The sequence below is a fragment of the Polyodon spathula genome, chromosome 13 (assembly GCF_017654505.1).
Source record: "Polyodon spathula isolate WHYD16114869_AA chromosome 13, ASM1765450v1, whole genome shotgun sequence".
Classification (NCBI taxonomy): domain Eukaryota; kingdom Metazoa; phylum Chordata; class Actinopteri; order Acipenseriformes; family Polyodontidae; genus Polyodon; species Polyodon spathula.
The window spans coordinates 37,163,038-37,188,410 of NC_054546.1; the positions used below are offsets into that span (position 1 = coordinate 37,163,038).

Below are 25,373 nucleotides of genomic sequence, written 5' to 3' on the forward strand. Positions count from 1 at the left end.
TACCCGACATTATGTTGAATTTGCACATACCATCTCAATGGAAACGTGCAGGAGTTGAGAGAGGTATTTGATTGATACCACCACACTTAGAAAGGGTTACTGAATATACTGTAAGATAAAAGAGAGGCCAGTCATAAAGGGGTTTACAGTAACTATATATGGATGACAGTAAATCTGGCTAGGACAATTTATCAAGGATCCAGCCCTTTCTTTTAAAACTGCGGTGTCCCACAATCATGCTCTTGGAACTAGTTCCAACACAGAACAGTGCTTCACATGGTCTACTGGTACTCCGTTCTAACTGTACCAGCATCACTACATTCAATATTTACAATTATTCTTAAAACCCTGTGGAACGCTGCACTTCTAAAACCCAATTCTTTTTGCTGTCACAGAAAAAAAATTCTCGTAATCTGATAATTACAAGGGTATGTGAACTTTCACTTTAAGATCTGTGTAAAATATCATTGTCAAGGAGCAAAAGAATCCCCAGCAATCCCAGTGATGCATGCATCTTGCCAGTAGATGTCACTGTTGCTCAGTTTTATATTTGCATTAAAAAAGCCATTCTCTCACACCCCTGTGGCTGGTTTTTCAAAACCTGTACCTTGGATCAAAGTGTCCTGGATTTTGGAATCCACTATATTTTGTGATCGAGATTACTTTTATCTGGATCGTTCTGATCCGGCTTTAGAGAAAATGTCACTGCTGTATTAAGATTAAGCAAATAATTATGATTATGAATTTTAATTATGATTATTTTTTTTTTTTTTTTTTTTTTTTTTTTTTTTTTTTAAAGGAATCTCGATCAAGAAATATAGGATTACAAAATCCGGAACACTTTGATCCAGATTACAAATTTTGAAAAACCAGCCCTTTGGGTACTGTATACACAAATAATCAATGGCTTTGGGTTTTGTATACTCCTTTCGCAGTATCTTATAGTAAATGTGGGACATTCTCTCCATCCTCTCTACTTAAAATGATAATTACTAAAGACATGAACTAATACATATGAAATGTGTACATCTTAAAATATTTTCTTAATACCATGCGTACCCTTATCACAATTTACATACAGTACTAATACACCTTTCTTGCATCAGTAGGTAAAAATATACTATGAATTTAATATATTAACATCTCTATGCTTTAAGATTTATTTTCTCAAACAGTTAAAAGTTGTCAGAGTATTTTTATTTGAATATTAAAGGGTTTCTAGTGCTATGGTTTAAGTAAAGCTTTTTAATCCACCCCACACAGAGTTCCATAAATAAAATTTGTCTTTCCCCAGACAGCCTTGCTATAGCCTGGGCTGTTCTGCCTAGGTCATCTTTGACAACATTGTAGGAATGACTTACTACTTTATTGTACAAAGGCAACCCTTCTATACTTTCATATACTCTCCTTCCATCTTTGCGGGTGAAGTGACAATCATTGATGGCCAAATCTATCACCATGGGGCCATTCCAGTGCAGGTTTTTATTTGAACCCAGCCACAAATATTCTACAGCGCAAAATATCACACTCACATCTTATACCATTTTATCTGTGGCACACTTTTTCCATCAGGAAACACGTAAAATCTGACACATTTATCACTTTGGTAATTGCACTCATTCTGGTCTTGGCCCCCATCCTTAATTTTTTACCAAAATATATGGCACTGGAAGCACTAACAACAAAAACCTGATTGCAACAAAACCTTGGACTGGAATGACACACAGTAGAACTGCCCAGCATTGAGTGTCACACAGTCTCTTTCTGTGTGTGTTTGGCTGCCCCCTATAGTGCTGTGTCATACACCTCCTGCTGTAGTACAAGGGCGCTGTCATCCCAAGGCTGCTGCAGCTGCTGCTTTTGGCTATTTAGATGGGGATGATCCCAGTCTGGGTCTCCCGTGATGGGAGCTGGTTGAGCGGGTGCGGGGCCAGGGTTTGGATTGGGATGTCTCAGCTGCTCCCGAACATCCCGTTCTAAACCAGGCGGCACCACCAATTGGTCCTCGGGGTCCTGCTGGGCAGGGGCAGCAAAGTATCCTGACTTCTTCTTGGGGGCCTCCAGGGCAACTTCAATGAGGTTGTGGCTCTCCTCTACCGTGACCACTGAGCCGTTAGACAGCTTCTTCCCAAACAGACTGGAGGTGGACAGGGACTTTTGAAGATCCGAAGTCTCTTTACTGCTCACAGTGTGGAGGCAGCCGTTAGCAGCCACCACCACACTGTTTTGACGACGCATCCTGCACCCAAACCCTGCTGTGACACAGCTGCCTATGTCCTCCGAGAGCCGGAGTGCGAACCCTCGCCGCTCCTCTACAGACTCCTGCCCCCCATTCCCCTCGGGAGCTCCACCCTTCAGCCGGAACGCACAGCAGTGGATATCCACCTCCACTTCCAGCTTGCTCCCATTGGTAATGACGCCATCTAGTGGGGCCTCGTCGTCACTGTCCAGCCCGTTGTCTGACTGGTTACTGGAGAAGGTGGCGCAGGAGGGCTGCCTCTGAAACAGCCCCAGATTGTTGCCTGCACCTCCAAATCCTCCAATTGCACAAACTGTCGGATGGAGGCTGCATCGGCGCTCTGGTCTGGAGGCTAGTCCAGCAACAGGGTTTTCGTCTGAGGCGATCGACCCAGCCTCACTCCCTACCTCTGAGGCAGACATTTCGCTGTTGAACTCTGATGCTATGCCGCTGCTAGTGGAAGGGGTTGCAGGATCCCCCAGAAGCATAGCAGTGGGATAGATCCTCCCTCCTCCTCCGCCCGCTGCAGTAGCCAGGGGGAGCTCACAGGTGCAGCTGTCCTCCCCGATATGAAGGGACACCACAACGGCGCCCACATTGTCCCGGCAACCATAGCTCTGGGCCAGGGTGCACAGCTTTTTAGCAGCAGCCCGCGGGTCTCGGACCGCCTGCACGGTGCACACAGCCTCTTGGTAGGAGATCCGCTCGAACAGGGCCCGGTTCCCCAGAATCAGGAACTCGTCCTGGGCACACAGGGGCTCGGTCTGCACCCAGGGTTTAGGGAGAACCCAGGGAGACAGGTAGGAGCAGCCCAGCAGGCGGGAGCAACACGTCACTCCGCTCACCTTGTTGTCCTGTGAGAAAGACAGAGACAAAAAAGACATGTTTGGAATGTTTGTACATGGTTAACTATAGAGCAGTGTGAATCTTGAATAATGACATTTTTGCTTTAGTTTCTAGGTCATTCCAGGGTATGTTTGAGCTTCTTGAAACACCAGTTAAAAATCTAATTTCTTGTAGGTCTACTGTCATATAAACAAAGAAATAGCTTGGAAAGACCCTGTGACAAGATCACTCCGGTTGACTATTCCACACATTTTATTATTCCCTTGCTGTTCGTCAACCTTGATTTATGCCATCTAGTACTACTCTGTTTGAAATATTAAACTTTTGGAGTTAAAAACACTAGTCCTGCACCAAGTCTTGGGTTTAAGAACTCCCCTGTTTAGGTATATTATAAAAATGATCAGGTGCCAGGAATTTGAGCAATCAGGCCCCTGGTAAATTTTCTTTGAAATGACTGTACTAAACACAGCATGAATGAGTTTCCCCTCAAACTCCACTTCACTTTTAATAATATACTTGAATAAGGATAGTTCTGAAACCCAGGACTGGGTGCAGGGCTAGTGTGAATTTATAACCCTAAAGACACACAGAAGACACACACACACACACACACATAGTGCTCGAACCTCTGTAATGATGGCCTTGCTCAGTTTGACCCGCTCTGTCTCCTCGGCGCTTTGCTCTAGGCTGAAGACCCTGGAGAGTGGCAGGGGTTGCCCATCCCGGCACAGCACGGCTTGGCACGTGCCCACATTGGCCAAGGTCAGGCTGAAATAGCTGCCAGGGTCACCAGCATTGTGTTGGATGTAGCAGAGAAGGGCTGAAGCCCCCAGCTTCTGACCAGCCATTCCCAGTTTCCTGCAAGAAAGGAAGAAAAAGGAAAGGGGTGTCACTTAAGAGTTCACTTATTGCGCACTCCCAGATTTCTTATCTGAGAGAAGGTATACTAAACTCCACATTATCCTCGAGCATTCTTCATTAAAATCATTTTTTAAATTGTGTTGCCCAGAAATTAGCAACAAATGGCAACAGTACACTGTTAAAAATATTATGGAACATGTAAGAAAAGTAATCTTATTTGAGAACCTCACAATATTTATTCTTCCTAAATGTCAATATGATAATAAATAAATAAAAAAATAAATAAATAAACAAACACCTTTTTGACTCCCAAGCAAGTTTACTTTTCTTAAACATCTTTATCTCTGAAAGGCTAAAGTGATTTAATGGACTCAGGGAAATTAGTGCTAATGAAAGTAACACAGATTTACAAAAATAACCCAGCATGGTGGGAGGGGGTTCAGTACCGATGTGAGCTGAGGAAGGTGTTGCTCATATAGACAGTGTCAATGCTAGAGTGCTGGATCTCCTCTGACAGCACATCTCCCATGGTGCACTGCAGCAGACGTGGGACCTCCTCATTGCGATCTCCGTCGAAGATCCCATAAGCTGCCTCCACGCTGTCCCCGAAACTATCCACTGCCAGCACAGACACACATAGCCTAGGGGAGACGGAAAGAGAGTCAGGGGCCATCACATAAAAAAGCAGTCCTTATAGATAGCATTTCCATCCTGCTAACTCAACATGGGATATCACTTTCCATTCTCCTTTATAAGCAAGCAGCAAGTAAAACTGCACTCTGTTCAAGTATGCAGCACTGAAAAATGTGTGCCTGCGGCTTAAATGTCATTTGAAGATTAATATTACCTCAAATACATTTCAAAAAGCTATAAGACCTGTCTTGTGTGCCCCCGCCTCCCTCTTACTTGTTCCTCTGGCCGGTCATTTCAGAGTATCCATGGTTCCAAAGCGTCGGGGAGCCCATGGACTCTGCTGCCGACATCAAAGGCTTCTGATCCAGTTTCAGAGTGGCAATATGGCTGAAAGATAATCTCACTGTAAGCACGCAGGTTATGAACCAAATCAGATTAGGCCTGTAAGCACCATCCAGAAAATGTGGACAGGAAAATAAGTTAGCGGCTTAGTTCTGGACATGCCGTTATAATGAGATGAAAAGAATATACAGTGCTACCACGTTATAACATGACCTGTTATAGTGCAGAATCGGTTATAACACGGTAAGGTAGTAGCTCCCATTTTCCCCATAATGCAATCTGACTCGCAAACATTGCGTATGGCAGACAGCAAAAAATATTATTATTATTATTATTATTATTATTATTATTATTTTATTTATTAGCAGATGCCTTTATCCAGGGCAACTTACAATTGTTACAAGATATCACATTATTTTTACATACAATTACCCATTTATACAGTTGGGTTTTTACTGGAGCAATCTAGGTAAAGTACCTTGCTCAAGGGTACAGCAGCAGTGTCCCCCACCTGGGATTGAACCAACGACCCTCCGGTCAAGAGTCCAGAGCCCGAGCCAATGAAAATCTTTCTCTGTTAAAATGAAACTCGATGCAATGGACAGAGTAAGAAAAGGTGAAACTCAAGCAGAAGTTTCAAAAGATAGAAATGTCGCAGAACCTACAGTGTGTGGAAGGTTAAAAAAACGAAGAGGTTTTCTTGATAAGATCCGACTCCAAAACAAGGCTGCTCTAGGAAAAAAATGCGCTGTGCTAAAGAGGGAGACAAGCTGCTGTGTGAATGTGCTGCTGGAGAGTGCTTGTTTGTTGTATTCGGTGTGGCCCTGGCTAACAGGGGCTGAGAATAATCGTCCCAATAAACCGTGGATTCAAGTACCTGCAAATTGTGTGTGTCTCCTTCCTTCATTTTCCACCTTACGCTACAATATTAATTGGGCTTGTGGGCATTGTAAATCAGTTCGGGAACAAACATGCCAATATTCATTATAAGATGAAACACAAATAACTAGAACCCAGTGATTGGCTCACCTAAAAATGTTGAGGGTCTTGTGCTCCAGGATGAGGTTGGTGTTCCCACTCAGGTCCAGTTCTTGGAGAGTTGGGGACAGCGAATCAGGCAAGAGAATCTCTGTCAGCTCGTTACAGCTTAGATCCACCAACTGGGCAGTGAGAGAGAATCTGGGTTCAACTTGGGCCTTACCCTAATCGATAAACAGGCTCTCATTGCATGTATGTTTTATTTCTTGACTGTCTAATTCCTAACTCTTGAGGGGCATTGATTACCAAAAATCTAAAAATTGTCCAAAACTAAATATCTCTGCAAATAAACTTAAAAACTAATAAAACATACTTAAAATACCTTAACTATTGAACAATTTATTTCCCCACTGCAAAGTAATTAGTTTTGTAATTTCTGAACTTTTCTAATAGTGTGATGATTGTACACAAACACACCGCGCATTGGACTCATTTTGATATCTGTCAGGTTTCTGGGTAGAGGAAGCAATCACAATCTCATGTACACACACACACACACACACGACACAAAGACTTGCCAGAGGTACAGTTGCACTCACAGACAATCATTCACCTTGATCTCTGGCAGGTTGAGTATCTCTGGGAAGACGCTGATGTGGTTGGAGTGAGCGATCAGGGTGTGCAGTCTCTTGCAGTTGGCCACAGTGGAGGGGATTGTCTTTAGCTTATTCCCACTAAGGTTCAACTCCTCCAGCAGCTCCAACTTTGTCAGCTTGCTGAGAACAACAATAAACAAGAGCTTAATTTTACTACATAATAATAACCTTTATATAGCACCTTTCATAGTGGACCACCATCCCAAAGCGCTTTACAAGATACAAGCCTTGGGAGTGAACTATGCATCACCTGCTGAGTCAATTACAACAACGTCTCACCCGAAAGACAGAGTACAAGGAGGTTAAGTGACTTGCTCAGGGTCACACAGTGAGTCGGTGGCTGAGCTGGGATTTGAACCGGGAACCTCCTGATTACACGCCCGTATCTTTAACCACTGGACCACATACAAGACTTGATCAAGACAAAATGAATAGGGCGGAGTGTAATGGGTTAAGGAAGTCATAGAAAATTGTGGTTGAGTATTATGACATGTAGAAGCTGAACTTGAGTTTTCTACTTTTAAGCAAGGGAATACTAAAAACAAAATAAAAACAAAATACAGATGTGTGTATTTACATATACTAAAAACTGGAACTTCAGTATAATAGAATAAAGGAGCGCCCCCTACCTGGGCGGGAAGGATTGCAGCTGGTTGTAGGCAACGTGCAGCACCCGGAGATTCTGGTGTCCAGCCAGTAGGGCGGCACACTGCTCATTCAGTTTGTTGCTGGTGAGGTAGAGCTCCTGGAGGGCACTGAGGCTCTCCTCTGATTGGCTGCTGGGGGGCACAGTCTCCAGTGAGTTTGCAGACAAGTTCACGTACCTCAGACTGTAGGACGGGGGACGAGAGGGGGGGGATGAGATGCATTTGCAATTTATTAAGAATTTGTGCCATTGCAAAAAGGTGTGTAAAAAATGTACACAACAGTTTTGTTCAATTACAGTCTTTATAGCCTAACATGCCCTGAGGAACAGGAATAAATGTTACATGAAGATACTAATTCAGTTGGTTTAATAAGACGTTGTTGTTTGATACATACACAGTACCATGGTCATAAGCATCCAACAAATACATGAAGATAATGGACTGCCGCAAAATAATTTGATCTGTGTCAAGAGATTGTGAGTGACCTACTTTAAGGCCTTATAGAAGAGGCTTTCTGGGAGCTCGCCTAGCTTGTTGTGCTGGAGGTCGAGGGCCTCCAGGGGGATGTGGTCCAGGAGGTCAGGCAAGCTGTGGAGCTGGTTGTGCCCAACGAGCAGTTTCCTAAGACTCAGACTGCTCAAGAGCCTTGAAAAAAATAGCAAAACAATAATACAACAGAGGCAGAAAATCTATCTGTATTTCCAAAAAAATCCTTTTAATCTATTACCCAAATTGACCACTACCTTAACCACTTCACATATTGCAATATAAACACAGAAGCTGTACTGACAGAGACTTACACTGCTCAGTGTCTGACAACCATTCAGCAGTAAAGGGAGCTCATCACTAACCTACCTGCCAGGGAGCTCAGTGAGCAGATTGTGACTCACATCCAGCACCTCGATTTTCTTGGTGTCACACACCCAGTCCGGCAGGTACTCCAGCAAATTCCTATTGGAAACACAGTCAGAGAGTGGTAGTGGTCAAACTAGGGCTCTTACCCCAGGAGTTTAATATAAGCCACTTATACAAGTTTTGGGAGAAGAAGAGATAAGAAAGAACTCCTTTAATAAAAGGTATCCTGTCATAGGCAGCTAACATTGGAAAGCCAGGATCTTCAATAATAATAATAATAATAATAATAATAATAATAATCTCCCTATAAAGCCAGGACAAACACTTACCGTGAGAGATCCAAGTGAGTTAACTGATTGGGAACAGGGTAGATGTTTACAGTCATCAGATCTGTAGGTGACAAATTACATTTTTCAAAATAGGCGTAAGCATTAGGAGCCAGTTACTGGGGCCCTTCACCATTCAGAACAACTACAAATCTTGCTTCAACGTGATTAACCACCAATGATGCAACAGACCCCAGGAACCAGATGCATTCAAAAGCTGCCTGTCTTTTTCATACTGGAAAATCTGGTAGGTCCTGCTAAATATCAGGTGGCAGAACAAGGGTTTTGTTTGGGGATTACTTCAGAGTTCTGCCAGTTCAGCTGTTTCATAAGCACCAACATTCATCTCCAAAATAAATAAATAAATTCATTATTGAGTGTGTGTGACTCACGGTTAGCACTGGTGTGGAGGGCTCGGAGGGTGAAGCCGCTAAGCGTGAGCGCCCCCAGGCTGTTGCGCTGGCAGTGCAACTGCTCGAGGCTGCAGACTGAGCTGAGGTCCAGCGCTGAGAGACGATTGTCACGCAGGTCCATGTGCGTGATGTGCTTCAATGCCTCCACCCCCCCACTCACAACCGCTTGCAGCCCATTTAAACTGTGGAGAAAAAACAGCAACAAAAATAAAAATATATACAATACAACTAGTTAGTGAAATACGACGAAATGAAAAAGCAGAGCACCATGACTTACACCTACTGTATGTAAATGTAAAAAAAAAAAAAAAAAAAACAGGTAAGCAGGTCTTGATATGTAACAAATCGGACATGCCTCCTTATATTCCCAGTTTCTTATACTATATAACTGGGGCAAATGTCCTAACCAAGTCTTTGAGGCCCTGTAATAATGTGACAGAAAAGACACACAAAATCCCATAAACATAATTACCAGCGACTTTCCCTTTACAAAAATAATGTTTAGTGAATACTGCCCACTGTTTTGCAGCGCTTGAACTGTGTAAAGAGTGGTTCTCTCAGGCTGTCTCACCGGAGGTCTATGTGCTTGAAGTGGCTCATTCTGCTCAGGGTGCCCAGGTCCAGCCTTTCGAGACAGTTCCCAGCCATGGCCAGCCTGTCGACTGCACTCAGCCTCTCCAGCACAGCAGGGATCTCAGAGAAGTTGTTAAAGGAAAGCCCCAGGCTACTAAGTTGTGACAAGCCTCCCAGCTCCACTGGTAACAAGCTCAGATGATTTCCATCCAGAGATAGTGTCTGTAAGCTGGACACCACACAACCGTAGTTATTTCATTCATGTTAAAAACACAATTTCATAATTACAAAGGGTCCTGGAGGACAGCTTGATTGACATGTATTTAATAGTAACCCCTGTCATATCTACAGCAGTACAATTTTAAATGATAATATTGCTCAATTTACAAGGTCTACATTACGGGGTACAGGTTTAACCTTTCACATGCATTTCCATCAGCCACTGGAATCTAACTGAAAGTGATATGAAATCAGTCTTGTTAATTTGCATTGTCAGCAGGCAAGCTTTTTATCTTTGTTCAACAACGAGTTCCAGACTGGATTGTGGACTGTAGACAGAGTTTTACAGACAGGTTTCAAGTTGCAGACGGAAACCTGGCGTTAGTTAATTAGTGATGTGCAGCACCTCAGAAGAGTCTCTCTTCAAACATTGTGAGGAACCACTATCTGAGGCCCCTGAGGAATACCAGCATGGAAAGGCTTGTGTTGTTTAAACATATACCACAGTCTGTTCACTTGCACTTAAAATCAAACACTAATATTATTAAAGAATAATTTAAAATAAAAAGTGACCTGTGCAGATTCTCAATCTGGGTAGGTAGTGAGCGAATCCCGTTGCAAGAAAGGTTGAGTTCGGTTAACGTGAGGATCTCACACAAAGACTCAGGAAAGGAACCCAGGCGATTGTGGGAGAGATTCAAACTCTTTATCTGAGAAAACCTACAGCAATATAAAAAGAGGAGAGAAAAATTTGAGGAAATTAAACTACTGTTGTTTTTTTTTTAAAGGCAGCCTACGTTAAGTATTTTCATGAGTGCAAAATGGGCACCAAATACTACTGGTAACTAAATGATTATGGCAACACAAATTAAATATACAGAATAAACCATACTCCTTACATACCTGCATGATGATATACTCTCTGCTGCCAGTAGTTTCTACTCGAATCAGTCCAAAACACAAAATCAATCAATACACTAATGTACTGCTCGCTCATATACCTACAATATATTCTAGTGGTTTGTACTCTGATTCAGACCATATGCAAAACACATGTTAAATCAATACACTAAAAAACTTCCCTCTCATATTCCTAATATTCCCTACAGTCGGCGGTTTCTATTCTGAATCAGATCATATGCTTCTGCCTACCTTTGTCTTCACCCCCCCGTTTCCCAGCCCTGCAGAGAGTGTGACTGAGCTGTTACTAAATGTAATGAGGAGTACTGTTGGCAATCATTCAGAGTGGTTCTATTGCTAAAACACTCAACTTTTATCTGTATTTCAAACAAAGTTACTGCATACTATTTTCAACAAAGGGTTTGATTGAAGCACAGTTTGGTAATAAGATCAATGAGTCTCCTTGACCCTATATTGCTTGCAGGCGACATCCTATTTTTCTCTTTTCTTTTTTCTGGTACCATTCCCAGTAAGGTGTAGCTGTGGAGGAGTCAGGAACCAACATGTTTGGTGTACATTACAGTAAAAAACAACCTGAAAGCAGCATTTGTTAATATAGGATCAACTGTAAGAACTACCAGGCAGTGGGATCTGTTTAAACCTTTCTATCACAAATACACATGTCTGTGCAGTTGGGGTTACCTGTTGAGGCTGTGAAGCCCCCCTGTCCTGTCAGGCCTCATGAAGTTGTTCCGCAGGTTGAGGTGTGTGACGTCCTGGCTGTAGAACAGGCACTCCGGGACTTCCTCCAGGCTATAACAGGACAGGTCCACTACACTCACTGTCTGAGACACCACCTGCAACACACAGGCAAGTCAAGGGTTAAAACTGGGCCAGGTCTCCTGTCTGCAGCTTTTTCTCTAGGAATCTGCAACAGGCTGCCAAATACAAACATGTGACTGATATAGTTTATCTACCTTGATAAAACATGCCACTGAACGTACTAGCTAAATAAAACACCCAAATCAAATTTGACATGCTTCAGCAAACATTAAAAAAAAAAAAAAATCATAATTTGTAATTTTGTGAGAGGGGGTACATGTTCAAAATTTGTTTTTTTTTTTTATCCCACACTGTGGTTTCTCAAAGATATGCTAAATCCTCATTTCTTTTTCATACAGGGATTTTAATAAGCCAAAAACCACCAACAACTGTTTACATACAAGTATGTGCAATCTTGAAACCACCAGATCAATGTACAATGATTACTTATTTAATACAATTGGTTGTATTGCTTCCATTTATTTTAATGTACTGTGCATATAAAAAACAATCTTTCCCACCACAAACAATCACATTATAATCCATCATAATCACAGCAACAGCACTAACTGTTCACAAAAAAAGCCCTTTAATCAGCAGCCCATAGATCTCAGGATTTAAATGCTTACCATGATCTAAGTCAAACCCAGTTAATAATTAAACTTGTGATCATGTGGAAGCCAGAAATGCCTGACTCAGCAGGCTTGCAATGGAAGCATTTCAGAGCTCTGTGTAATAAAACCACTTTTCCAGTGTGTTTCTAAAGTTACTATTACGTACTGGTTAATGGATTTGTATAATGCATACAGTTTAAAACTAAGTTTGAATGAATGATCAGTTTTGCACTGTATTTTATTTAAAATAACATGAACTGTTCTGATTCTGTTCTGTTCTAGAATTCACCTTGGGAGAGCAATACTGTACAGTATTTCATAAACAATTACAGAGAAACCAATGCAACCAGAGAGGAAAAAAACACTTTAGTGCAGTTCTCCCTACTCTTTTATTCTATTCTAAAAAAAAAGAAACTCTTCATGCAGAAGGTCTGGCAGTCTAACATGGTTTCCTGCTAGCTTGCATTCACAGGCTAGCTTTATTATTAAAAGCCTATCAAGCAGCCTGGAGCCCAAGGCTCTCACAAAAGCAAGCAAGCAGACAGGCAGGCAGGAATCTCCTTGGAAGTATCTATTAGCCACGGTGCCCAGGCATGCAGGCTCTCCGTTCCTCTCTGGCACTCCTCCAGTCCCCTCACAGCAGCAAAGCCGCGGTGAGTCAGAGCTCTGAACCACACAAGGGCTTTATTGTCCTAGGCCCACCATGAATCTCCTTTCCTCTCCTCCCATTTTCTTTTATCACCCTCTTTTACCTCTTTCTCTCCCCGTTTTTCTTATTTGTTTGCCTTGAACATGCTCCCCCCCCCCCCTTTTATAGCATGCATTCATTCATATGACCTCTACGTTGGTTCTCATCCTAGCAGGTGCAAGCAGGTGCTGCATCAGAATAAGGCATGAGGATCAAACAATCTAATATGGCCCAAAATGCTTTGCAATGGGAATCTGGTCAGATCTGGTCAGCTGCATCAATTGCCTTACTGATAATGCACAATCCAACAGGATTCAAGCTACCAATCTGAGGAATCGATTCACAAATACTCATGTGCATGTTATCCAGTTTTGAGATGGAATCTTGTAGGGGTTGTTAATCCGATTCAAATAAATATGTTTAGAAGCACTGATTCGTGAACCCGATTGAGTCTGACATGTAAACTCTGCACATTCGTTTTGGGATTCAAAACAATCAATTACAAAAGGATCTAGTCCTTGTGCATGTAATCCTAGTAATTGTAAATTCAGACTCTTGCTTTGTAACCTCAACCACTCATTTAAAATCTTCCAGAAAAAAAAAAAATCTAAAACATATTTTAAGATATCAGGCCAGATCATACAAACATATTTCTACAAAACTAGTTAAAAAAAATAAAATGTATCGTTTAATAAATCTGTCCCATTGTTCATATGACTAAGCAATCTTTTTCACCAAGCTCGTTAAGCTGGGGCGGAAGGAGTGTCAATTAGAGAATTAAAAAGTTGGGGAAGTACAGTACAGCAATTAGAGGAAGATCCTTTAATTGTCCAGGGGAGCGGTGGGTCTCTCACAAAGAGAGGTGGTCTCTGTAATGGTTGTTTATCAAAGCCATGAACCAGCCGTGATAACAGAAGCATCTACACCAGGGACACATACATTTAGACATACAGGCAGACCTATTGACATGGCACAGTGTACTTTATCACAGCAGATATTTCAAAACTCATCCTCTATTCTTGACGCACTACTAGTTTTAAAAATGATAAGGACAATGGAAACACAGGCATCAGGTTTTGTTTTTCATCTCTGACAGCAAGACATCTGCACCACATTTCTTAAAAGGAAATCTGCAGTTGATTACATTTGGATAAACAAATACTTAACTAGACAGTTAAGACAGATATGCTCACTTTGGAAGCCTGTCGATGCCACCTCTGGTAGTCAGACAGCAAATCAAAGTTGACAAAATATGTTTGAGCCTGAGGTCCCGCAGAGCTGAACATGAGGCAGTGTTGTCTTCTCTTCACTTCCTCTACCTGCAGAGCACAAAACCACTCATCTCATCTCAAACTATGTCACAGTTGCTTACAACTGGCATAACAGCATATAGAGGAGTCTCTTAATTAACATTCATATTGATTCATTTGAAGTTCTAAAACATTAACAGTTATATAATCTCTTGAGAAAGTGTTAAATTAAGACCATACAATGTCCTACAATTATGTTTACCTTTTCCCACCATAAACAGACTCATCAATACTCTACACAGCTCCATCCATGAAGCCACCTGTCCCACAGCTCTGACCATGAGACCAAACTTCCTCCCTCCTTGTTCCTTAGCTCTAACTAGCCTTCTAGGCTACAGTCATCCACAGTCATCCCCCGCCACACAGATCTAACCACTAGACTAAACTGTTTATCTCCCAGTTCCTCAGCTCTAACCACCAGACACACTGCTGCCTCACTCACAGTCCTTCAGCTCTTACCTTGCCCCCTACGAGAGGCAAGATGTGCATCTTCCCCGTGAGGCTGTCCTTGACGGAGGCCACAATGAGGCAGGTGCCACACAGGATGACCTGCCGTTCTGCCCACTTGTGCAGCTGTGTCTTGCCCTTGCGGACGCTAAACACCCCCTTCAGCAAAATGCGCTCCAGTTGATCTGCACTGCAAGGCTTCTCTGTGAGGATAAATTATTATTGATAATGTCAATACTAACAACAAAAACAACACAAGAAGCAAGCGTTACTGTGATTCAGGATCACCAACTCCATATAGTTTTAGGCAGAGAGTTACCTCTACTACAAGGAATTGTATCAAAACAATGCTGTGCTGGTGATTAGTAAGGGCAAGTTCCATCTTTTGTGTGCCAAGTCTGCATTGAGAATGCTTTGCTCATCATTCTTGTTTCTGAGACATTAAATAACTTGCTTGCATTTTAAGACTGCATAATATCACTTTAACAGTTTATCACGGATAGTAATATTGATGGCTGGATTATAAAATTTATGAAGGAGCAACCACATGTTTACATCAGCTACAAATTGTTAACATTAGACTGTAGTGGATTATAGTAATTATATTCTACTTAATTTACCAGCATATATGTTCTGTTGCTGACACTGCACAGAAAAGCCTGTGCTACACCTTTTAATGTATACTGGAGATATTAAAACCACAAATCAGTACATTTATTTGTATTATACCAGTATTTCATTTTTAAAACAACTTCACAATTAAGTTTTTTTTTTTCCTTTTATCAAAGCTCTACTACCAACACTGTAAAACTGACACACACAGAACCTGATGCATTCGTACATATCTTAGTAATTGAGGGGAGTGTGGAGGTTCAACCTTCTAATTATTTTAAAAGATTAAATTAACAGGCAAAACATGCCTGGCGCTTTTATGGTTAAACATGAACAAACATTCCACCCAATGCAAACCTGAAGCATTTAAAAATGTTTGCAAAAACCACGGCACTGCATGTCTACTTTCTTTTTAGATTAGTTAACCAAAACTCTGAATACAGTTTAAAACAGATATTACGCACTTTAATTAATAAATAACACTTCATAAAAATATACAGTGTATAAACATCCAAACACCTCTTATCGGAACAGTATCCTAACCTGTAAAGTTGGGTGCATTGCTCTTCTATCCTGTTGTCAAAGATAACATATGCTAACCAGCCCTTAGCTCTTGTACAGCTCAGTAGAGTATTTTAAATTACATATTGAAAGGTACAGGAGTTCCGGATCCTTCTTGACTGGCAATCTTACAATAAAAAAAAAACAGCAGGAAAATCTGATTATCCAAATGAAGTGATTCTGCAAACACCCTCTGGTCCCAGTTTGTTTGGACAGCAGAAGTTTTATTGCGTATCTTGAGTTGGATTAGCACTGCATAAATCCGGTCATAGCTCAGCTTCAGATCAATCAGCAGTGACTCACTGAGTGAGACAGACATCACAATCTGGGACCGCCCACTTTCTGGCCTGGTCACAGAAAAAACAATGCTGAATTTGTGGCTCCAATTAATTTTTAGATAGAAAATTGATTCAATACACGGTTGCAAATACATTGTTGCAAACGTGTGCAACAATGGAAACGCAAATTTCCTTTTTTTTTCCTCCCTCACAACTGTGCATAATGGTACAGACAAAGAACGGCAACAACAAAATAAAGCACCTTGATTATCAGTGTGTGTTCATGAGGTCATCCCCTGGCAACCGTTCAAGGACACTTTATATCCGAGTGCTCTCAGGTGAGTGTGTCAGTGCAGTTCAACATGTCAGGGCAAGTTAAATGCTCCTCGTTTGAGAAATGCTAAGAGTGTGTATCCACCATACTGATTTTCCAGGACACACCCAGAGGTGTATGGGGAAATGAAGACATGTTTTTGCTATGGGTTCCTTAGTGTTCACACAGTAGACAGAACTTAATCAAAAGGATAGACCCTCTAAAGTACAGTGCTATGCTGGGGCAATGGTTGAGTAAACTGAGCCACCAACAGCTGGTTGTCAATGTGTCCGGTACTAAATGCTCCAGGAACATCCTTGCTTTGAATAGCATTTGCTCAATAGAGAATAGTATTTCAGTCGTCCCACAGTGGGACTGATTAGACATTTTTAAATATGATTGTGATTTTGAGGTTAGGATTAAGTGAAAGGTTTGGCGTAAAACTGTGATAAAAAGTTAGGATTAGGTTGTGGAAGCATGGATGTTCCAGGAGAATTTGGCTCTGGACAACTCAATAATGTGCCAACCAACAATGCTTTCTTTACCACCAGATCTCTATGGGATCTCTGCCATACATGTTACAGCTGCAGGCTGATTAAATTGTCTTTTTCATAGAGAATGTATTAAAATATAGTGATTATTAGACTGACCTGAAGGTCAGCATACATACACAGAAACAACAACAACAATAATAATAATAATAATACAACCATAACCCAACGGCAGGCCCAGTTATTTATAGTAAAGGCCAGGGAGAACATCAAGCCCCATTTTCTCATAGACAAAGCCTATCAGGACTAAGAGGATAATTGGCTATTGGCTCGTCACACAGGACAGGCTCTGTGAAACGCTGATGATAAAAAGAGAGTGAGTGACAGAACACAAACGTTTCTTGATTAAAAACTGTACCATACCCTACGGGTGTAAAATTGTGAATCCACCGGCAGAAAAAGTGCAGCTTTATAAATTTAGTACTCAATGAATATTCTAACTGTTAGGTAGGTAGCTGCAAAATCCTGTACCCTCGCATTCAGTGTTAGCACAGAAAGGTCTATTTAGGAGGATTTGAAATGATTTTGCTCCATCCCTCTTCAGCAATGTTTGATTCCCCTCAGTTGATCTAAATTCCCTTGGGAGTGCAATTCAGGAGGTGGAACAACATCTACCTCCTAGAATCACAGACCTCAGAGGGCTGTATTGACTTACCGCTGTAGAAGCGCATCATGCAGCAGAGATCAGAGTTAGCAGCTTCGTTCTGTATGCGGACTGGGTCCTCAAAGCCCATTGCTGCCAGGTAATCATACATAATCTGGAGAGGGCGCTCACTGGGGTCCAGCCTCCTGCAATGGGGCATACAAAAATGTGTCACGATAAACAAAACCATATCAACGTGTTATTTTCTAAATGTTCTTTTGATTCCCAAAGTCAGGGCCCTACAGTTCTCCCAAACTCCTGATCAAAGTTTCACCTTATCCTGCTAGATAATCCTGTTAGGAGACAGTGCTAAGATCACACTGAGGGTTTGAGAATCCTGTCAGCTCTATGGCACTGCAAGGTGGCAGCAGCACCAGTACTCCCATCACAGTTAGGCCTGCATGTGATGCTAATACTGAATATTTATAACACAGGGTACTTAACTGCACTCCTGTGAAATCTTTATTTTTTATATAAAAACGATCTGTTATTTTTAGCCAACATGCCACACGCACAGTACCAAATCCCCCAAAACATGCTGAATGGTTTCAAGAATGGTTTAAAAAAAAAAAAAAAAAAAAATAAAAAAAAAAAAAAAAAAACATTGTGTTGTGCTTGAATTAGGCATTACAGAAATGCACATTGTAAACTGTAGAATTCAAGATTGACTCAGGAGTGTACAACAACAACTGTGTATTACAGTACTTCAGCACTAGCAACACTATGATTGGTCTATGGACAGGAACCTCCTTACAACTCCAGAGTCATATACACTCAATAAGCTATGCTAAAGAATATGCATTCTGACCAGGGGATGGTTTCACTATAGACTAGACTTTTTGGCTACAGTTTGTTTACATCCCATGAATCTAGTTCAAGCTGCTCGTTTCCACTGTCTTTGAAGCCCTCTGACCAAATCAGGCATATTTACAACACAGCACAGGAAAACAACCTTCTTATGTAAAAAATATTATTAAAACCATACGGGTCAGCAATCCTTTAAAAAAAAAAAAAAAAAAAAAATTGTATTGCAGTTTTGTCACTGATTTCACATGGATTTGTTTGCTGTGGTTCCTTTATCAAATCCAGAGTTTTTAGTTGAATTGTAAGACTTATCAAGTTGAAGGCCAGCAATGCTTTGGACAACAATGTCCGATTGCCCGGATCATATTATTTACTTTAATGTTAAACTGATAGTTCTTATCACCGGATTTGCACGGATTACTGCCAAATGGACAAATCGCTGCATCTGCAAACAGAGACCTTAAATAAATGCTGTGTTTTTTATCTAGAGATGGGTTTAATTTATTTGCATATCCAGAAACTGTGGTGTGAATGTTAGAAGGGATCAGATTATTGACAAAGCTTTAATCCTCTTTTTTTTTAATAAAAAAACTTAGGTGCACAATCGAAGGGGAATAGCATATCTGACCTAATGGTTTGTTAACATTAAGTAATATAGATATGTAAAAATAAAATGGTACTTTTTAAACTGAACAACACGTAATATAAAAGTGAACGATTAAATCTAAGAAAACAGTTGAGAGCCAAATATGGCAGCAATATTGGGCCACAACTCAAAGTGGTGTGGTATAAATAGTAGGGTGGGGTTTTTTTTGTTTTGTTTTTTTATTTAGAATCTCCAATTCTTTTTACCCCCACTTCCCCCACCCCCAATTTGGAATGCCCAATTAATATTATTATTTTTGTCCATCACTGCAGCGATTCCCCACACAGCTCAGGGACCCGAAGCTCAGTGGGCGTCCTCCGATCCCACGAGCCAGTCAGCGTCTTCGTACACCCAGGAGCTAGAGCGCGGCTGTCTGCAGGCTACCGGCCTCTGGAGGATAAAAATCAGCCCAGCAAATCTCCGCCCCTAAGCTCACTCGGTGCCTGGCCTGTAGGGTCACCGCAGAGCAGTGAGGAGAAACAGTCTAAACTGAATCCCACCTCCCCAACCTCACAAAGCTTTGAGGAACGCAACCAAACCGGTCTGCTTTATGGCTGAACTTTGGAATACAGGATACATTCAAATATTTAAATCCCTTTGGGAAATATTTTGTCCTGATAAATCTGTTATTTCACACATTTGAAACTGCATTGTGTCCTGCAAGGTGACATGCAATTTGTCATTATAATCCACTGTAATTAAGTAATCTAGTTTTGGATAATTGAGTGGCAGCTGTAATGAAGTAAACACACATCAGAGGATTACATTTATTGAGTTAGTTGGATGCTTCTAGCTTAACGCCAATTTTGTTTGCAAAGACAGATTTCCACTCTTCAACACTTTTCAAGTTGCATATATATCACTCAATCCATTATCATATTCAATGCAGATTAAATTACTGTTGATTAGGGAAGACTCTGAATATCAGAGTGATTACTCAACACAACACACACAGAAATTGAAAGTGAAGAGATTGTTGATACTTAGGTGCGTTTCTTTTTTCAAAAACCTATTTGCTGTCTGCAGTCATCAGTTACACAGATGATGACTACTATTTACCTAGACTGTTTCAAATGTAAGAATGAGCTTGGTTAGTATAGCTGCCTTCTAGAATAATCAATTTAAGTAAGAATGGTTAGTAAAGCCTTCTAGAACAGGGCTCCTCAAACTCGGTCCTAGGATCCCCATGTGGCTGCTGGTTTTCATTTCAATCAAGCTGTCAATTACTGAACTAGACCCTTAATTTAACAGATAAGTTACTCAATCAGACCTTTTTACTTGTTTTCAGCTCCCCAGGACCGAGTTTGAGAAGCCCTGTCCTAGAATAATCAATAAGAAGGAGTCTGGTTAGTATAGCCTTCTTCTAGATCTAGAATAATCAATGAGTATGATTAGTTGTGAGCATGATAATGATCACCTTAGTGAGCGAGCAAACTATGCTTCACTTTTACGTCTTATTCTTCAACTAGTCATGAACACAAAACAAATATCTTAAAATATTTTACTTGTATTTTTGATTTTTCGATACCCCCTCGTAGCTCGTACATAACACTAAACACATAATATATTACTAAATACATAGTTTATCTTTTTAGCACAGGGAACATTGGTTTCTTCTATGTGTGCATCTTTTAAAAACTTTGGACCTTTTTTTTGGACAAGGTTGTTTAGTTTAACCCAGCTGGTCCCATGTTGCTTCTCCCCTTACCTGATGAGGTCCCCATGCTGTTGCAGGTAGAGCCCGTCACAATCAGCCTGTGCACAGAGCTCCGCAGCAGTGGTGTCGGTGGTGCACAGGACCAGGCGCAGGTCTGACTGTGAGGTAGAGGAGGAGGTGGGGCCAGAGGAGCTGGGAGGCTGGGGGTCACCACTCCCGTGCAAGAACACACAACCTCTCTGAGGATCCTCCTTCAGCCAGTCCCGCTCCCGAGATCCAAACCGGCTCTTTCGTGTCACACAGCTGCGACTGCCATTCCACTTCATATTGCTCTGGAGACAGAGACACCAAACCAAGTTCAGGGAGGGCTCATAACCGGTTTTACTTTGGCAGTAATAATCAGTTAGCATAACAACTTACTTCTAAGAAACGTATCATTCTTCTGCAAATAGTTTTGTTTTCCAGGCTTAATTTTCACTGTGACTCTTATGAAGTCTAATAATGTTTCTTAAAGCATTGGTCATTACCCCTTTCAGCTGTAAAAACAAATTGAGTTAATGAAGAACATGTTATGAAAATGATTGTCCGCCATTTAAGATACCATTGTATTTAACACTGTACATTCCTTTTTTCAAACAGATGACTCACACACCTAGATGTATAAAAAAGATAAGGAGCAAAAATGCTGTGCATGCAATAAGGAAACATATAATTACACTGCCTAGAAATAAAATAGCTTGAGCAATCATGTATACAAATATTGTAATATACTGAAATGTAACGACACACAGACTGAAAAAAAACCTTATTTGCAATCCTGGACAGGACTTTCACTCGGAATCCAATACGGCAAAAAAAATATGCAAACTATGAGCAGTGAAGAGTTAATAAATTGATCAAAGCGTGTTGGATTTCAGGTCGACTTTGTACAGCGAACAGCGTACAAGAAGGCGTTCTCTCAACTGTAAAACACAATTACAAATAACGCATGCCAAAATTCAATGTATTGTATCATCTTTTATGAATACAGATTTTCAAAAAGTAGGCGTATCATCGGAACTTTAAATTAAGTTAAGACGTATTTTTTACCGTTAATGAAAATGATTAGATGCAATTGAGTCATATATATATATATATATATATATATATATATATATAGATATATATATATATATATATATAGACACACAGTTGTATTTAAAATATGTACATTTAAAAAAATACTAATAAATAAAATGTAACAGGTTAGTCGAACCTTGAAAATGTATTTTTTTGTCAAAAAGCTAGCATCCGCCCACCTAGCAGATTTGTATTGCGGTATCAGTGTAATAAAAACGCTATCGTTTTCAAAAGCTGTATACTGGAGTATTGATATTTACCATAACGTTAAACAGAATAAAGATACAACCAGTGTTTAATCCACGGCTTCTATACCATACACTGGATTTGGATTATACAGTATCATCCATACGGCCTGTGTACAGTACCGGTGATATCAATATATTCAGACAATGTGATTTAATAGTAATAATATTACCTTCAATACCCGTATCCCCGTTCCTAAGGTGTTGTCGCCGAGAGCTGTTCCTTGACTCGACCCCGTTTTATGAAGCTCCGTGCCCGGCAGTGCAGCCGAGTAAGACCCCCTATCTCCGACACCTCTAGCCTGTTTGTCTCTGTCTGGTTCGGGGCCCGGTACTGCCCATGCAGCAATCTCTTCTTCCTCCATTTACATTGAAATCTTTATAATTAAATAAATACTAAACCGGCTAACAACTGGGAAATTCCAACGCACAACGCAGCAGAGCGACGAGAATACAACCCATCAGATTTTATTAGTCGCCATAACAAGACTGAACGCTACTACAGGATTGCGCTGTCGGATAGACATATTCAATATACATGAGAAAGGCAGGACGCGAATATTCATGAGGTGGAGAGAGCGAGCCTGCAGTGCAAAATATGATGAATGCTGAATTATTCATATGGCATGCACTCCCTATGTCGCCTTCTTCACTATTCATAAAATAGACTTTTTCGTGTATTCATTTTTCATGAGGTCGTTTAACTTTATTTTAGGAAGTGATCGGCCATTGTACTGCAAGAAAATATGCTAACTAAAAACATGAAAAACGATATAATGTTGTACAATAAAATAAAATGTATTACAATGTAGCAAGATTTATTTAGGCATTTCGTTTTTTAGGCGTTATTAATCTGTAATACTGTATTGCAATTTATAAGGTAAATTCCTGAGGTCTGATTGAAACCGTTCCTGTAATTAATGGATCTCCGTCATTCAGAGACAAATATTAACCTCCTCAGTACTTCTTTTTTAAATCCATAAATTACTTGCATCTCTTTCTAAATCCCTTTTTGTTTATATATATATATATAGAGAGAGAGAGAGAGAGAGAGAGAGAGAGAGAGAGAGAGAGAGAGAGAGAGAGAGAGAGATCAATTCTAGTAGTACTAGGTCAGATTTGAAGCTTAATTGGTTCAATTAAGTAATTTAGGGTACAGTTGGAACAAAAACCAAGAGCAACACAGGATCTCCAGGATCAGGATTAGAGAATCTTGTACTGGACTGCTAACGGATGGTGGCATGGAAGTGCAAACATTCGATGCACTACACCAGGGCTACTCAATCCTGGTCCTGGAGGGCTGCTGTCCCTCCTGGTTTTCGTTCCAACTGTACCCTGCATTACTTAATTGGACGAATTAAGCTTCTAATAAGCACTTCTAATCTGCTGTACTCCTACCTAGTGCTAGTGTTGCCTTTCAGTTTCACACACTTGGTGACAGCAGTCCTGTCAGATTTGTTCTCTGTTTCTCAGCTTGCTGCACGTGACTTGCAATTCCAAACCACATACTATTCTTATAACAGAGGTAGGGTATTAAGATTTATAATACAACAAGAAATAGTCTGCATGTGGCCTGAGCCTTGTCATTATTTTATTCACTTGCAACAAGTCTCTGTATAGTTTGCCGTTGCACACATAAACTTAGGACTGACCACGTTGCAAAAAATGCCATCTATTTTAATGTTAACATAAAGCAATTAGAAAGAATAAAGAAATCTTAGTACAATATTTTCATTGGACCACATATTCTATCCTCTAGCCCAACCCATATCCCCATTCAGTCTGTGTTTATGTTAAGAGATATCCTGAATCTGCAGTGTCATTACAAAAATAGCCCTGCGGTGCTAGATTACTGTTTAACCCAGTGTTTCTGAAGAAACAAACTGAATAACAAGTGTTAACTCTCATTAGCATTCAGTGAGAAAAGCGGTGACTTCAGCAATTTCTGGAATCAGTAAATGACTGATAAGGTTATTGTTCATGCTCTAGGTATGAAAGGTCAGGTCAAGAAAATTTAACAGTGAGCAGCTATTTTTTTTTTTTTTTTTTTTTCTACTCTGAACGTTTAATGCTGGTCATTCTGAATGGTTTTTGTTGCAATTACTCAATAGATTTTTTTTTGTTTTTTGATAAGGCTGTTAAAGTACTTTGGCTGCCATAGATAGGAAACATGGGCAGCCAACGTGTTTTTATAGCAGATACAGCAAGCGCCACCCAGTGAGCTGCCACTTTGGGTCAAGCTTCCTATCCTTCTGCTTGCACTGCATGGTTCTGGCACTCATTAATATGATCTTATAAAGGTCCATCTTCTAATAAAAGTTCTTCAAATTAGCCTTGACTCTCCCCTAAACAGCTTAATTATTTAGTAGCTTCTAAGAACATGCCCATCTTATTACTTGTGTAATCCAGCATGTACACCCTCTGTAAATCATTAACAAAACAGAAGCTTATCTTTTCACTCTACCTTTTTCAAAATCCCTTCCAATGGGTTGTGTTTACAGTGCTGACAGCAAAGAACTTTTAGTAAATGTCATTCTTTCTTTTTTTTAAAAATGCATAACGTAAAGTGCATTTATGTGTTGATTGAACAGCAGTTTGGTTTTAAAGACACCTATTGATATTTGAAGCAAGAGCCCGACAGCAAAGCAGCACCCATCCAGTCTCTGTAGCTGGGATCAGAATACATTAAACTTGGCCTGAGCAAACATTTTCACAGCCAGCACACACCAGTGCCTGACACTGCAAGTGTCTGAATAAAGAACCATTTAGCACCCTGACTGCAATTATGTGTTGAATCTGTGTTTGGCAAAGATCTAGTCCAATCATACATTTATGAGTTAAAGATTAAGGAGCAAAATTAAAGGGATTGTTTCTTTAAAGTTTTTTTTTTTTTTTTCTGCATTACAGATTTGGAATTGGCTCTTTCATTTGAAAAAGCACCCCACAGTAACAGTTAAAGTCAGATTAAGTGGGTGGTCCAGAAATTGATGGACCTGGCCTGGTGTGTTATACTTGGCAGGTCAGGTTTTTCTTAAAGTTTGAACCCTCAGGGACAGAGAATCAATAGGCCTGTCCCACCCGAACTCTTGCAAAATATGAGAAATTACACAATTTTCATGAGGTTATCATTTTTGTCTACCCTTCTCCTACTGAAAATACCAAAAATAGTAACTTTTCTTTTACTCTTCAAATACACAACATACTAGACGTTCAAGATATGCGTCAAAACTTAAGTACGTAGAAGATAGAAATGAAACCATTTTTTGATACTCAGGTTTACATATTTTTCTTCAAAAACATGAGGAATATCACCATTAACACCCAATGGAAGCTACTGATATGCAAACAGCAGCTTAGTAAAAATAACTTGAGCAGTGGAAATTACATCAAAGTGCTATCTGATATCATGAAAACTGAATAAATGTTCAGAAACATGGCAAGAAAAATGGCTGCAAATAAAATATTCAAAACACAGGGCTTTATTATGCAAATGCTCAATTGTGAGTTCTGGTTGCTTAAAACGTGAGATGACACATCAGAAACACATACCTTATATCAGGGCAGTGTTTCCTTTT

At 40.5% G+C, this 25,373-nt stretch overlaps 1 protein-coding gene across 2 annotated transcripts; it reads right to left on the reverse strand.

Annotated features, from left to right (window-relative positions):
* Nucleotides 1-808: 808 nt before the first annotated feature.
* LOC121326051 (PH domain leucine-rich repeat-containing protein phosphatase 2-like) lies at nucleotides 809-22,321 on the reverse strand. Of its 2 annotated transcripts, XM_041269201.1 has the most exons (20): nucleotides 21,972-22,051; nucleotides 20,855-20,970; nucleotides 20,486-20,766; nucleotides 17,340-17,473; nucleotides 14,382-14,572; nucleotides 13,806-13,931; nucleotides 11,191-11,345; nucleotides 10,162-10,308; nucleotides 9,368-9,598; nucleotides 8,776-8,978; nucleotides 8,387-8,447; nucleotides 8,058-8,153; nucleotides 7,692-7,847; nucleotides 7,185-7,385; nucleotides 6,513-6,675; nucleotides 5,951-6,081; nucleotides 4,853-4,966; nucleotides 4,393-4,587; nucleotides 3,712-3,943; nucleotides 809-3,093 (listed from the first exon to the last, which is right to left on the reverse strand). In XM_041269201.1, exons 2-20 carry the CDS (start codon nucleotides 20,870-20,872, stop codon nucleotides 1,786-1,788), a joined length of 4,143 nt encoding a protein of 1,380 aa, XP_041125135.1. In that variant the 5' UTR covers nucleotides 20,873-20,970; nucleotides 21,972-22,051; the 3' UTR covers nucleotides 809-1,785. The 2 variants fall into 2 exon arrangements, with proteins under 2 accessions (XP_041125135.1, XP_041125134.1); XM_041269200.1 differs by lacking the exon at nucleotides 20,855-20,970 and having other exon boundaries at nucleotides 21,972-22,321.
* Nucleotides 22,322-25,373: the final 3,052 nt, after the last annotated feature.

Coding starts and splice junctions, on each gene's coding strand:
- LOC121326051 (XM_041269200.1), bottom strand. CDS start 22,163: ATGGAGGAAGAAGAGATTGCTGCATGGGCAGTACCGGGCCCCGAACCA. Junction 17,474..20,485: donor CAGCATGGGGACCTCATCAG/GTAAGGGGAGAA, acceptor GCCCCATTGCAG/GAGGCTGGACCCCAGTGAGC. Junction 9,599..10,161: donor CAGATTGAGAATCTGCACAG/GTCACTTTTTAT, acceptor TGTGGTGTCCAG/CTTACAGACACTATCTCTGG.